The following is a 16467-nucleotide window of genomic DNA, read 5'->3' as shown; positions in this document are numbered from 1 at the left end:
GAACTCAGAAATCTGCCTGCCTCTGCCTCCCAAGAGCTGGAATTAAAGGTGTGCACCACCATGCCAGGCTTTATCTTTACTTTCTATGCTAATCTGACTGCCTCCCAATTCAATCCCAGGATACTTGCATATTATTATTTATCTGGCTTTTTGTGCTTCAGGTGTGTTTCCAGCATCTGTCTCTGGACTCCTTCCTTATGACTCCAAATCCTTCATCCTCCTCACTGATCATAATCTCCCTCTCTTACCTCTTTCCTTTCTCTGGTTGGCAGACATCCCAACCTATTCTCTAATCCACTCAGCCATTGGGTGATCAACACTTATTGACAAGGCAGAGCATAAATGGTTAAGGACTGTTTACACAAACTTGGGTCAGAAGATTCTTAGATAAGTATTACAATGCCAGTTTGAAACAAGATATGAGAGCAGAGAAATCAGCATTTGAATAACACAAAAGTAAACTTTATACAATGTACAAAAACATAATTCCTATACATCTGTATGCCCAAGACCTCTTGTCAACTAAACCTAAACTTGCAGATGCTTCTTCAACCTACATGCTTGGACTGATCTTTCTTTTCAATAGTCCTCCAGTTTTCTAGGACTCTGATACATTTCCCCCCTTTGCAGTCTTATGATTATGTTGGAACTACTTAGCTAAATTATGTCTTCTAATTTCAAAATCTCACATTAAGTACACATACAAACAGCTCTTGATGAATTAACTAATGTGAACATGTTCTATAGCATGTAGGTGTTTTAATTTTGTTTATTTAGTCGTGTTTTATCTATATGAGATGAAAAAATATAAGGTCAGTATTTTATACACATGGAGTGCCATCAATTCAAGAAAGAAAGGTAAGGGTTGAATGATATTTGACTTACTTGAAAAATACCAAAATATTACTTATACATTCTGCATCCCCTATCTCTTGTCCACATCTGAAGAACTGTACAAAAATCAAAAGTAGCAATTAACCTTGAGAATTCTGTTATTTTACATCTTACTCAAAACTAGTTACTCCACCTCACATGGTGGAAACCTTCTATGTAGAGAAAAAGAAACCTTCTGGATGAATGAATATACATTGTCTTTTTTAGGATCCAGATAGAACTACAAGTTTCAATGAAGAAAACCTTATCTGCAGGACTCTGGACCTCTAGAATACCCCCAGTCTCTACTGTGTAACAAATGAAACATTGAGCTGAATGCTAGGATTTATCCTTTAAGGTTTAGATAAGATTTTTGCATTCCTCCTTTTCCCCTTATTAGCATCATCCATTCTTCTATACAGAACCTAGTAATATAGTCAAACTGGATGTTGTTTTGAGTTGAGTAAGTGCTGGCTAAAGTATAGCATTGAATTGAAATTGTCATCTGTGACTCAAGGAATGTAAACACCTCTTCTTGCAGTTGACAGAGAGTAAATTTGTTCCTTCTTCGTCTTACTCACACAGTAACCCACAAGTACATTGTCTTCTCATAGGAGATGATGCTGGCTATATAGTGTTTAGATATAGGGTTGTAACCTGAGAAACTATATTAATAAATTAAAGTTTCTAGAAGGAGAATAAAAATAATGGGATTTCATGAGAAATAATTGATGAAAACAGAGGTTTTTAACTATCAAAGTTTGTATAATAATGGGTTTGTTTGTAACTAACTTTATTACTTCAGGTATTCACAAAAATAACTGAACTGTTCAATACTTGCTTTGTAGTTTTCAAACTTCATAAAATTTAAGTGTCCTTTCGATGAATGTGTCTTATTCCGATTTTATAAAACATGCATTTGAACAATGGAAATGCAAAGTGATTTTCCCTGAGTCATGCAGCTAACAAATGATACTGTTGACAAAGTTTATCAAAGGCACATTCTAGACTGAAATATCTTCTCAGAAATTATGAGAAGGTGGTATTCTTAGTTCCATTCACTTGAGTACTGGAAGCTTTATCAGCACTTGGAAAAAGAGCTCGATTATGATACCTGTGTTTCCTTATAAAGTCATACAGAGCATCTTTTTTTCCCTATGGTTGTTTCCTTTTTACTCCACCTCACATGGTGGAGACCTTCTCTGTAGAGACAAAGAAACCTTCTGGATGAATGAATATACTTTGTCTTTTTTTAGGACCCACATAGGACTACAAGTTTCAATGAAGAAAACCTCATCTGCAGCACTCTGGACCTCTTTTTGGCTGGAACAGAGACAGCCTCCTCAACACTGCGATGGGCTCTGCTCTATATGACTGTCTATCCAGAAATCCAAGGTGAGCATGTGGTTTGTCCTGGTCAAGATGAAATGATGCTTCTAGAAACTATGTCTCAGGTAAAACTAGAAGATGGCAATGTTGGAGTGGGAAAAGGTGGAACAGCTATGATGCAATGTGAACTTATGAACAGGCATATCCTCTATCTGTTTTATTAGGATAGTGCTGGCCCAGGGTACACTTGTTCTTACAACATGACCAATCCCTCATCATCATCTTCTCCTTCTTCCTCTTCTCATTCCTCTTCTTTGTCTTCTTCCTTTTCTTCTGTTTGCTACTCATTGGCAAAATTTCCCCCTGAATACTGTACAAACTTCTTGGCTTTGAATATGACGTCTTTTAACGCCTCTCTGACTCCTAGCCTGACTCATGCTTTATGTAGTTTTGCTATATGCCCTTTCGTGGTACTGCTCTTATTCTTCCCTTGATATCAAAACATCTTGTCTTCCTTCAACCAATTGTGCAGTATCTTAAGTTCTCCACATCTAAAAGAATCATCCCAAATGCTATCTCCTTACTGGCACTAGTGATACCAGGGATGATAATCATACTGTATTTTCCTCTCAAAAGGAAAGATTTAAAACCTGTTTTCTACTCAGAGAGCTAGGAGTTGATATGGTTTATAGCCTAGTTACATTAACCTTTTGTGTTACCAAACTATACCAAATCCTTCCCCAGACTTTTATCGTGAGCATGTTTTCTTAGTTAATCTATAGAAACCATCTTTATGGAAAACATCACTTGAACTGAACAATTACTTGTACAGTATAAATAGTTTCAGTTTGGTTATGTTTTAAGGTGTGTGTGTGTGTGTGTGTGTGTGTGTGTGTGTGTGTGTGTGTGTGTGTGTGTGTTGGATTGAGTAAAATATTCCCAGAAAACATTTTTCAAATTGTGCTGTGCTTAAATATTCCTAAAATAAATTACTCTAGGCCAGACTTCTGAAGTTTGAACCAACACTATTGAGTCATATTGAACCAAAGTATTATTTATACACAATTATACATTATCCCACAAATTTATACTCTGCTGAGTCTTGTATTTTCAGAGATGTTCCCCATCCACCCTCTGTTACTGATGTCCCTATTGATATGATTTGTGCATTGTATTTGTCCCTCCACTGGTTGAGGGAAAGTGTCCAATTCCATCTTTTTTTCTTCCTTATAGGTTTAGAAGATTTAAGCAGACAAGAATAGGTATACTTTTCATTCATGGAGCATTTGATTTTTCCAAATAATTACTAACAATTTATTTACATACCATAACAACTAGGTAGTAAAAAACTTGATGAAAAATGAAATTAAAATAAAACATAATAGACACTGCTATTTTATCTCAGAAAATGTACAGGCGGAGATTGACAGAGTTATCGGCCACAAGAGGCAGGTGAGCTTGTCTGACCGAGAGTCCATGCCCTACACCAATGCTGTCATCCATGAGATCCAGAGGATGGGCAACATCGTCCCCTTGAATTGTACCAGGGCAGTTACAGTTGACACCAAGTTTAATGGATTCCACCTGCCAAAGGTAATGATTCATTCCCAGTTTCATATAGCCCAGTCCATGTTGGACATCACCTTCAGAACCTAAGCTTTAAAGGTGATGTATATTCATGTCCTAAGAAATAATTTCAACAGGAGGAGAAGTATATGATAAAACTCTTAATGTATTTAAATGTTTTATCACATACATTGTTGGGAGCTGTGACAGAAAGTTCTTTGATCAAAGATATTTAAGCAAAACCTAGCTTCATTTTCTTTGGACAACCTCATCATTGTCCTGTGACTATGTGAGAACCTAGGTAGCATAAATTCTATGTCAGGCACTGTCTATTTGCGCAGGTCTTGGAATTAAGGACCTGCTATAGTGAGTTTAGGAATTTCTTCACAGTCCTCAAAAGAGAATTTAATACATAAAACACATTTGAGGCTCATAGACAAACCCCAGAATAAAACTAGTGTTTCTAACATTGTCCCCATGGACCCATTTCCAGTTTTTATTTATAACCCAGAACATCACAAAAAAATCTGATGTGAAATATTAATTATAAGAAAGTGAGGAAGGAAAAATAAAAAAAAACATGAAAGTGAGGAAGGGAATAACATTTATGAAACAATCATAACATATTGTAGACTTATCTCTTTCAAATCATCAAACTAATTTTTCAGAGTAACTATCAATCTCCATTGTTTAGATTGGAAATCTGAATACTACAAAAAGTTTTCATAAGAATTCTCTTCTACAAAGCAATAAGAAACAGTATCTGAAAGCAAGCTAGTTTCAAGAATTCATACTTTCCCATGATCTATCCCTAGTTCTTGTTGTATTCAACATTAAAGGAACTTATTTCCATTTTGCTCCCTATATACATGTTCTATTCTGTCTTCACAAACTAAATACTGATGACATTATTACTCATTTATTCTGGCCACTAGAATTTCTGTTCTATAACATATAACTGAAACTTCATTCCTTACTGTCTATGACCAGTCTCTGAGAATATAGATTAATTATCTAAAACCTTGGAATATATTTTTCTAGGAGATACTCTCCACTTCAGACCCAGACAAGCTTATCCACCCATCACTGCACAGCCACCTTCTCTTTAGAATCAGAGGAGCAGCCACTTTAGTTCATTACCCTTTGGTTACTGAAAAGCTCATGGCTGGAAATTAAGTTCTTAATTACCCAGGTGCTGCTTGCATTTTTCTATACATTTACTTAACTCTGAAACTCCTCCCACAGACTTTTAATATCAATGCTAACATGTATCCTGATGATATAGAAATTAAAGTGACTATGTACATGAAAGGCTGGAATTTATTTATTTTATTTTATTTTTTTCGAGACAGGGTTTCTCTGTATAGCCCTGGCTGTCCTGGAACTCACTTTGTAGACCAGGCTGGCCTCGAACTCAGAAANCCNCCTGCCTCTGCCTCCAGAGTGCTGGGATTAAAGGCGTGCGCCACCACGCCCGGCTGAAAAGCTGGAATTTATGACCTTGACAGCAGGAAGGCCTCATTCCGATGATGACTTCTACAACTATGTGAGCATATTATGTAACCATTCATAGCTTAAGCTTCTTTACTCATTTCAAAGCATCCAAATGAAAATAAAATAAGATTAGGTGTATAGGGTATAATACTCAGAATTATTTTTTTTTAATAAATTAAGCCAAAATTCATTAAGTATCTTAAAATCTTAATTTGGGGTTGGAGAAGACCTAAATTCTACATGGAATATCTAATCATAAGTCACAAGGAATTCCCAGGAGAAAACACTCTAGTTCTTTGTGTATGATACAAGTGAGGAGTGAGGAACATTACAAACCTGATAGGTGATCAGTTCAGTCTAAGAGAACAGTATGGAAGGTTACACTAAGGAAGAAGTGGGAAAGAATGGCCCAGGTTTCCCAGTGACAGGACATCATGAGGGAAAGACTCATAGCTAGGGTAATACATGTACTTGCCTAGACAGGAGTGCCTTCTGATGCATCAATAAAGTTTTTCCTAACTGTGGTCTGATTATGTGTTGTCACTTTAACACTCTATGGAAAGGAACCAAGAAGTGCCATGAACCTGACCATTATGAGAAACAAGACTCAATATCTTTCCTTGAACTTACAGGTCATTTCCTAGACATACAAGTACTAACCTCTTCCTATTAAGCAATTGTTTTCTGTAATAGAATAGTTCAATGTGCTGATAAAAGTTTCTATGAGGAAATGACAATTAACTATTGAAAGTTCATTATATTAAAAAGAAATAATATGTGGTTAGTGCAAATGACAGTTAAGAAGTAGCTTGGTCAGAGTGAAAACATTTAGGATATCAAGAGTCTCCAGCTTCTGCCTACAGGTCTACAGATGTCCCTCAACAGAGGAATGGATATGGAAATTGTAGTACATTTACACAATGGAGTATTACTCAGCTATTAAAAATAATGCATTTATGAAATTCTTAGGCAAATGGATGGATCTGGAGGATATCATCCTGAGTGAGGTAATCCAATCACAAAAGAACACATATGATATGCACTCACTGATAAGCGAATATTAGCCCAGAAACTTAGATTACCCAAGATACAATTTGCAAAACACATGAAACTCAAGAAGAAAGAAGACCAAAGTGAGGATACTTTGTTCCTCCTTAGAATGGGGAACAAAATACCCATGGAAGGAGTTACAGAGACAAATTTTGGAGCTAAGATGGAAGGAAGTACCATCCAGAGACTTCCCCACGCAGGGATCCATCCCACCAAACCTAGACACTATTGCATATGCCAGCAAGATTTTTCTGACAGGACCCTGATATAGCTTGTGAGGCTATGCCAGTGACTGGCAAATACAGAAGTGGTTGCTCACAGTCATTTGTTGGGTGGATGAGCTAGAGAAAGTATCCAAGGAGCTAAAGGGGTCTGCATCCCTATACAAGGAACAAAAATATGAACTAATCAGTACCCCCAGAGCTGTGTCTCTAGTTGCATATGTAACAGAGGATGGCCTAGTTGGCCATCAATGGGAGGAGAGACCCTTGGTCTTGTAAAGATTCTATGCCCCAGTACAGGGGAATGCCAGGGCCAGGAAGCAGGAGTAGGTGGGTTGGGGAGCAGGATTGGGGGAGGGTATAGGGGACTTTTGGGATAGCATTTGAAATGTAAATGAAGAAAATATCTAATAAAAATTTTGAAAGAAAAAAAAAAAGAGTCTCCAGCATGGAAGATTGAGAGTCCCTCCCACTTTAGTGTGTTCCAGATATCAAACTGTGATGCTTTGTTGCCTTCTATAGGGAACCATCATCCTGACCAATTTGACTGCACTACACAGAGACCCCAAAGAGTGGGCCACTCCAGAAGTGTTCAATCCAGAGCACTTTTTGGAGAATGGACAGTTTAAGAAGAGAGAATCCTTTCTGCCGTTCTCAATGGGTGAGTTGTGACCAGGAGGAAAGAGTTGTAGAAGTCTCCTCCTTAGCTCTTCTGACCTCTTCTCCCTGAAATCCTCTGCTTCAACTGTATCTTCTCCATGTGGCTCTGCCAATAGTTTCTTCTCACTACTGCCAATTTCTCAAATTTCCTGAACGGAGACTGCTTCAGATCACCTTTATTTCTCTTTGGCTTTATTTCCTAAAATATGGAGTAGAGACCCAACTATGTCCCTTTTCATAAAAAGGTGGATCACCTAGCATATTTATAGAGTTTTTTAATGTCCCATGTTATTTTAAAGGTATTCTCTCCTATCTATTACTCAGAAATAAAACTGAGTGTTAATAACGAAATTAGATGAAGCCAGGAGGAAGTGCTGCCTACCTTAACACAACAAATACACAAGACAGTAATTTAAAAGACTCCTGATGAAATAGACCATGTTTTGATTTACACACATGTCATTAGAAGTTGACTCTTATTATAGGCTTTAACAACACTTTAAAAATGTAGTTAAAACATAATATCTGTTTTAGTTAGGGAGGCATTGACGTAGAGAGGCATCATGACCAAAGCAACTCTAATAAAGTCAAATATTTAATTGAGGATGGCTTACAATTTCAAAGGTTCAGTCTGTTATCATCATGATGGGCAGGGTGGCAGATTGCAGGCAGATATGATGATGGAGGATGTGAGAGTTATACATCTTGATCCAAAGCTAGCCAGGAAGAGATACACTTTTGTACTGGGCAGAAATTGAACACTAGGATGCCTCAAAGCCTACCTACACTGTGACACACTTCTGCCAACAAGGTCACACCTATTCCAACAAGATCACACCTCCTAATAGTGTCACTTTCTATGAGCCAAATATGTGGAAACCACCACATTCAACTCCCTGGCCCCCATACACTTGTTCAAATATGTGAGTCTATGGGGGCCTTACAAAGTCATAGCATAATGCAAAAGATATTTATTCCAACTTCAAATATCCCCATAGTATGTAACAGTCTCAACAATGTTACAGGTCTGATGTCAGTAGAGAAAGTGATTCATTTTCTGTTTCAACCCACAGGAAAGAGAGCTTGTCTTGGAGAACAGTTGGCTAAATCAGAGCTGTTCATTTTCTTCTCCACCCTTATGCAAAAATTTACCTTCAAGCCCCCAATCAACGAGAAGCTGAGCCTGAAGTTCAGAATGGGTGTCAACCTTTCTCCAGTCAGCTACCGAATCTGTGCTATCCCTAGAGTGTGATGTCAGAGAAGGGAAGAGAATGTAGAGCTGGAAGAGCTGACATGAGCTATTGAGTCACTGGGACCTGGTCATATGGGAAGTGATAGGATGAAGGTGACTGGGGAAATATGAGAGAACAGAGACTAAAAAATTGGATCAAGTTCCAAAACAACTATTATCTTGATGCTGTCTCTGGGCAAATCACCTATGTGTCCAGTGACATACCTTATCATCTGAAGGGTACAGAAAAATGATGATTCTTTGCATAAACAAGGTTCTTATATGAGTCAGAATCAGAGGAAATTGTACACTAAAAACTGTATCAATCAAAAATAAGAACATAGTTATATCTTCATTTTCTCTCTTTCAACTGGTCACAGGTGTGTACTTGCACTGGCCTATTAAATTTAAATTAAGAAAGGAGCTTATAGTTCTTAGAACATAGAAGGACAAAGAGTGTTTACAAAGTATGTTTACCATGGGTATGTGGGGGTTCTGCTATTTTTGTCATTATTGAGGAACACCCTTAGGTCGTGTTGATCTGATAGGGTGCATGCGATTATTTTAATCTTCTTGTATCCGTTTTGGCTTGTTTTGTGGCTGATTATTTGGTCAATCTGGAGAAGGTACCATGAGGTGCTGAGAAGGTGCATTATTTTGTTTTAGGTGAAATATTCTGTAGATATCTTTTAAATCCTCTTGATTCAGAACCTCTATTAGTTTCACTGTGTCTTTGTTTAGTTTCTGTTTCAAGAACCTGTCCATTACTGAGATTAGGGTGCTGAAGTCCCCCACTATTATTGTGGGGGACTTCAGGGTAATGCCAGTGCTTGGAGACAGGAGTGGGTGGTTTATGGAGAAGGGCGGTGGGAAGATATAAGGGTCTTTCAGAGAAGGAACTAGGAAAGGGGATAGCATTTTAAATGTAAATGAAGAAAATATCTAATTAAAATTAAAAATTCCTAAATTATTATAAGGATCTTGAGTTGGCAATTTTTCTGGAGCTCTTTGAAATCCTTTATCAGCTAATGCCTGTTGTAAATTTCTACAACATAGAAGCAAGTCCTGAGCATCTTTTCCTGCTAATAAATAACATCTGCATAATGCATAATGTATATTATTGGCAATTGCTGTTTTATATGCTGAATGGCTTATGCCACAAATATTTGACATAATATAGGACTGTTAGCCATACCTTGACAAAGAACTATCCCTTGATATTTTTTCATTGGCTCTTTAAAATTAATAGAAGGAACACTGAAAACAAGTCTTTCACAATCCTGAGGATGCAAAGGAATAGTAAAAAAAACAATCTTTCAAATCTACTACTATTTTACAATATGCTTTATGAATGTCTCCACTTGCTTGATTTTTTCCCTTAATTATAAATATGGGTGAGTTAAAATATTGATCTTGTAATTGAATTGTAAACTGCAGCTAATGGAACATTGGCAGTTTATATTTTTAAGTTTCTTTTGCAATATTAGAGCATGACCATAATTTTGCAAAACAAAACCTAGTTTTAAACAACCATTCTATTTAAAATCAATACCAAAAGCATGACTTTCATGTCCAATGTTTGGCTACCAGTTCTTACAAATGAATGCATGATAGAACAGCATTTAATATACCATTAATGAGACACTGTTTAAAATTCTATCTGTTATAAATCTAATTTCTAGAATAAGAATTACAGAAAATATTATCCCAATTTAGAAGTATCTTTAGAGGCCTGTTTTCCTGGGTTGGTTCATGTCAAGTGTTATTTAGAATAACTCCAACCCTGAGTTAACAATTTTAAGCTGGCTTCTGTTACCAGTCTTATAAGCAAAATCTGTTGGCCCTTTAAGAGCTGCTGGTGTAGATAATCAGCCTCTAGCAGGCTTTTCCAGCTGTGCTTCTCTCCCAGCCAGAGTGCAATGTAATGTATCAGTTTCTGTTTCAGTGCCTTTTAAACAAGTTCAACTAAATCAAAGGATGGACAGTCAGCCCAGAAAGTTTTAAACATTTTTTTTCAACATGAAACACAGAACAACAATCATTTAAACAACAAAACAAAAACAAGCATAAATTGAGAGACATACGGACAGATTGGTGCACCAAGGACAGACAATAGACAGGGAAGAGAGCTTTATGTCTCAAAGGAACCCAGATATCCTAACCAGAATTAATAATATCTCCATAGAAGACAGAGAGGAAGCAGGACGTCTCCCGATTTCCTGAGAGAGCTCTGAAATAGCTTATTTCCACTTTCTTTCTCTTTTGCGTAAACATCCAGAACAGGGGATAACTGCTTTTCTGAAATCTTTTCTCTCTCTCTTGGAGCAGCTCTTGGCTGTGAACAAATTTTCTTAACCCATGTTCCTCATGTTTTGAGGGATTCCTTGAGGCCCCTTAAATGCTTACTGCTTGTCCCATAGTCTGGTCACTCTTCTTACCTTTCTTGGATCTATCTCACAGTGCAGGTGACACTGTGGTGATCTCTGTGCGGATCTTCACTCACTTCCTGATAAAGTGGCGATCCAGGGCAGAGGACATCCGTTCAAAGAGTGGTCTTGCTCAGAACCCCAGACCCTTACCAAATTTGAAGAAACAGAGAGACAGAGTTATTTTGTATTTTAATAAGCCGATGTTTTTATTTTTAAAATGCAGCTGTCTTTAGTTCTTACACTCTGATTTGGAACTAAATCCCATATGAAATGGGGGGGGGGCAGCTTTAAAGGTAGCTCACAATTACTTTATTCCTGTTGAATTCGCAGCTACGCGAGGAAGTGACTCATTGCCGCTGTGCACAGTGACAGTTTACTGAAACCTGAGCAAACAGTTTCATTTCATAACAGTCTTATAATTCTAGGCATGTGGAAAAATGCCTAGAGTTGCTGTGAGCTTACTTTTTAGAAAATTAGAATGAATGACTAGCACAAAATGGTATTTTTCTTAGCCATATCTTTTTCTTTCTCAAGCCAATAACAGACAATCGTAGAAGTCCCACATAGCCTAATTCATAAGACCACATTTGAACTTCTTTGTAGAGAAATGGAGATATTTTATATTCTCTATTTTTCAAAGTTCAATATATTTATTACTTGTTGTGTATGTTTGGGTATGGATCTATGTCTATGAATCACATGAAAATAGATGTTCATTGCATGTGGAAGAAAGCATCATATATTGCATCTGCAGGTTCAGGTGACTGTGAGCCACCCAGTACAAATATTGGGAACAGAACCAATATCCTCAGGAAGAACATTCACTGCTCTAAACCAGTGAACCAACTCCACATTTCCTATACTCGATATTTCTAATACCACACTTTTACTTCATTCAGTAGGAAAGAGACTTCACATATTTAAAGCACCTTAACGTGCATCACTATAGACATATTGACTCTTAGTTTAACTTAAATACAAAGGATATCCAAACTGGAAGAGAAGGAATACATAATTCAACATATTTGATGTTTATAAGACCATTCTGCCCCCACATACAAACAAGGGAGTGACACAGAAAAAAAAAAAAAAACTATGAACAAAATAACAAATCTCAGGAACAAGATACATCTAACAATAGGGACAATACTAAACTTTGAATTGATTTATAGTATAGACTTTATTCTGAGGGAAAGTACTGGGAAAAATTGTCAGACAGATTTGACTCCAGTCTCCCAGATTTTTTTCTTTCTGAAAGAAAACAAAAGAGAGACTTTAAAAGACAATCAGATTTTATGCATGATGGGCTGCAAGTTCTTTACAATAATAGACTCTGTTTTAGAAAGTATCTATATCAAGATTGTCCCATCACTTATACTGCTTATAAAAGCAAAAGAGGCTGTCTTCTAGAGCTAACTTACTAGTAAATTAGTAAATTATGAATTAAGTAACTTATACCCAAAATAAGAGTTAACCAGTTTCCTCAATAGAATTCAAAATATTAAGAAATAGTCCCTTGATCCTTATTTAATTTTGGCACCTGGTATCTGTCAAGAAAATTGTCCATTTCATCCAGGTTTTCCAATTTTGTTAAGTATAGGCTACTGTATTAGGATCTGATGATTTTTTAAATTTCCTCACTTTCCATTGTTATGTCTCCCTTTTCATTTCTGATTTTATTAATTTAGATACTGTCTCTGTGTCTTCTGATTAGTCTGGCTAAGGGTTTATCTATCTTGTTGATTTTCTCAAAGAACCAACTCCTTTTTTTGTTGATTCTTTGTATAGTTCTTTTTGTTTCTACTTGCTTGATTTCAGCCCTGAGTTTGATTATTTCCTGCTGTCTACTAATCTTGGGTGTATAACCACTAAAGAAATAGAAGCAGTCATTAGAAATCTCCCAACCAAAAGAAGCTGAGGACCAGATGGGTTTAGTGCAGAATTCTATCAGAACTTCATAGAAGACCTAATACCAATATTTCAAACTATTTCACAAAATAGAAATAGAAGGAAAACTTTCCAAGTCATTCTATGAAGCCACAATTATGCTTATACCTAAACTACAAAAATACCCAACAAACAAAGAGAAATTGAGGCCAATTTCCCTTACGAACATTGATGCAAAAATACTCAATAAAATTCTCACAAACTGAATCTAAAAACAAATCAAAACTATTATTCACCATGATCTAGTAGACCTCATCCCAGGGATGCATGGATGGTTCAACATATGGAAAACCATCAATGTAATCCACTATATAAACAAACGCAAAGGAAAAAAAAACAAAACAAAACATGTGATCGTTATATGCTGAAAAAGCATTGACCAAATTCAACATTCCTTTATGTTAAAAGTCTTGTAAAGATTAGGAATTCAATGCCCATACCTAAACATACTAAAAGCAAACCAATAGCCAACATCAATCTAAATGGAGAGGAACTTGAAGCAATTCCACTAAAATTAGGGACTAGAAAAGATTGCCCACTGTCTCCCTACTTATTCAATATAGTACTTGAAGTTCTAGCTAGAGCTATTAGAGAACAAAAGAAGGTCAAAGAAGAAGTCAAAATATCACTATTCAGATGATATGATAGTATACATAAGTGACCCCAAAAATCCACCAGAGAACCCCAACAGATGATAAACAACTTAGCAAAGTGGCTAGATATAAAATTAACTCAAACACATCAGTAGCCTTCATCTTCTCAAAAGACAAACAGGCTGAGAAAAAAATTAGGGAAACAACACCCTTCACAATAGTCACAAATAATATTGCAAGCTTGGTGTGACTCTAACCAAGCAAGTGAAAGATATGTATGACAAGAACTTCAAGTTTCTGAAGAAAGAACTTGAAGATCTCAGAAGATGAAAAGATCTCCCATGCTCTTGGATTGACATAATTAATATAGAAAAAAATGGCCAGCTTGCAGAAAGCAATCTACAGATTTAGAGCAATTCCCATGAAAATTCCAACTCAGTTCTCCATAGAGTTAGAAAGAGCAATTTGCCAATTCATTTTGGAATAACCAAAAACTCAGGATAGCAAAAACTATTCTCAACAATGAAAGACCTTTTGGGGGAATCACCATCACTGATCTCAATTGTATTACAGAGGAATAATGATAAAAACTATATGACATTGGTACAAAGACAGGCAGGAAGATCAATAAAATAGAGTTGAAGACCCATAAATGAGCCCACACACTTAAGGTCACTTGATATTTGACAAAGAATCTAAAGCCGTCAAGTGGAAAAAAGACAGCAACAAATGATGCTGGTTTAACTGGAGGTCAGCATGTAGAAGAATATACATCAACCCATTCTTATATATTTGTACAAAGTTCAAGTCCAAGTGGATCAAGGACCTCCACATAAAACCAGATACACTGAAACTAACAGAAGAGAAAGTGGGGAAGAGCCTTGGACACATGGGCACAGGTGAAACTTTTCTGAACAGAACAACAATGGCTTATGCTCTAAGATCAAGAATTAAGAAATGAGACCTCATAAAATTGCAAAGCTTCTGTAAGGCAAAGGACACTGTCAGTAGGACACAACAGCAACCAACAGATTAGGAAAGGATCTTCACCAATCCTATATCCGATAGAGAGCTAATATCCAATATGTACAAAAAAAAAAACGCAAGAAGTTTGGCTCCAGAGAATCAAATAATCCTATTAAAAAGTGTGGTACAGAGCTAAACAAAGAGTTCTCAACTGAGGAATATCAAATGGCTGAGAAGCATCTAAAGAAATGTTCAACACTTTGAGTCATCAGGGAAATGCAAATCAAAACAATCCTGAGATTCCACCTCATACCAGTCATAATGACTAAGATCAAAGTCTCAGATGACAACAGATGCTTTCAAGGATGTGGAGAAAGAGGACCTCCTCTTGGACAACTCTTTCATTGTTGGTAGGATTGCAAGCTGGTACAACCACACTGGAAATCAGTCTGACTGTTCCTCAGAAAATTCGATTCAGTATTAACTGAGGGCCTACCTATACCAATCCTGGGAATATACCAAAAAGATTTTCGAACATATAACAAGGACACATGCTCCACTATGTTCACAGCAGCTTTATTTATAATAGCCAGAAGCTGGAAAGAACCCAGATGTCCTTCAACAGATGAATGGATACAGAAAATGTGGTACATTTACACAATAGAGTAATACTTAGCTATTAAAAACAATGAATTCATGAAATTCTTAGGCAAATGGATGGAACTAAAGAATGTCATCCTGAGTGAGGTAACACAAACATAAAAGAAAACACATGATATATACTCACTGTACTGGCTAGTTTTGTGTCAACTTGACATAGCTGGAGTTATCACAGAGAAAGGAGCTTCATTTGGGGAAGTGCCTCCATGAGATCCAGCTGTGAGGCATTTTATCAATTAGTGAACAAGGGGGAGAGGCCCNTTGTGGGTGGNNCCATCTCTGGGCTGGTAGTNTTGGATTCTATAAGAGAGCAGGCTGAGCAAGCCAGGGGAAGCAAGCCAGTAAAGAACATCCCTCCATGGCTTCTGCATCAGCTCCTGCTTTCTGACCTGCTTGAGTTCCAGTCCTGCATCCTTTGGTGATCAACAGCAGTATGGAAATGTAAGCCGAATAAACCCTTTCCTCCCCAACTTGCTTCTTGGTCATGATGTTTGTACAGGAATAGAAACCCTGACTAAGGCACTTACTGGTAAGTGGATATTAGCCCAAAAGCTCAAAATACCCAAGATACAATTGACAGGCCACATGTAGCTCAAAAAGGAATACCAAAGTGTGGGTGCTTCAGTACTTATTAGAAAGGGAAACAAGATACTAACAGGAGGAAATACGGAGACAAAATGTGGAGCAGAGACTGAAGGAAAGGCGATCCAGAGACTGTCCCACCTTGGAATTCATTCTGTATAGAGTTAACATATCCAAGTACTATTGTGGAAGCTAAGCAGTGCTTGCTGTAAGAACCCTGATATAGTTGTCTCCTGAGAGGATCTGCCAGATCCTGAAAAATACAGAGGTGGATCCTCACAGCCAACCATTCAACCGAATATGAGGTCCTCAATGAAGGAGTTGGAGAAAGGACTGAAGCAGCTGAAGAGGCTTGCAACCCCATAGGAAGAACAACAATATCAACCAATCAGATCCCTCAGAGCTCCTAGGGACTAAACCACCATCCAAGGAGTACACATGGAGGGACTTATGGCTCCAGCAGCATATGTAGCAGAGGATGGCCTTGTTGGGCATCAATTGGAGGAGAAGCCCTTGGTTCTGTGAAGGCTCGAGGCCTCCAGTGTAGGGGAATTTGTGGGCCAGGAGGTGTGGGAGTAAGTGGGTATGTGGGGGAACACCCTCATAGAAAGAGGGGGAGGGGAAATGGGATAGGTGTTTCGGGGATGGTGTGTGGGCTACCAGAAAAAGTGATAACATTTGAAATGGAAATAAAAATGTCCAATTTAAAAAAAGAAGTTTTCCCCTGTTTTAATGGTCAAAAATGTCTCAGAATTGAGAAATAAATACCTTGAGAATAATAATTAGGAAAAGCATGCCATTTTAAATGTTTGAACCCTCATGCTTCAGTTGACTTTAATTGAACATAAAGATCAATGATTTGGAGA

The 16467-nt window shown here is 37.2% G+C and overlaps 1 protein-coding gene across 3 annotated transcripts in view; it reads left to right on the top strand.

The window, feature by feature from the left end:
- Nucleotides 1-9138, top strand: part of LOC110323251 (cytochrome P450 2J5) — a 20636-nt gene extending 11498 nt beyond the window's left edge. The window contains exons 6-10 of one of the 3 annotated variants that reach the window (XM_029540071.1): nucleotides 748-756; nucleotides 2130-2268; nucleotides 3608-3795; nucleotides 7056-7194; nucleotides 8267-8451. In XM_029540071.1, the coding sequence (XP_029395931.1) occupies nucleotides 748-756; nucleotides 2130-2268; nucleotides 3608-3795; nucleotides 7056-7194; nucleotides 8267-8445 (654 nt within the window). In that variant the 3' untranslated portion in view covers nucleotides 8446-8451. Of the gene's footprint in view, nucleotides 1-747; nucleotides 757-2129; nucleotides 2269-3607; nucleotides 3796-7055; nucleotides 7195-8266 lie in introns of all 3 variants that reach the window. The other 2 variants (XM_021200401.1, XM_029540072.1) reach the window with 2 other exon arrangements.
- The last annotated feature ends 7329 nt before the right edge of the window (nucleotides 9139-16467 follow it).

The sequence above is a fragment of the Mus pahari genome, chromosome 6, assembly GCF_900095145.1.
Source record: "Mus pahari chromosome 6, PAHARI_EIJ_v1.1, whole genome shotgun sequence".
In the NCBI taxonomy this organism is placed as follows: domain Eukaryota; kingdom Metazoa; phylum Chordata; class Mammalia; order Rodentia; family Muridae; genus Mus; species Mus pahari.
The sequence above is the reverse complement of the archived record's forward strand: the minus strand, read 5'-3'. Positions and strand labels throughout refer to the sequence as shown.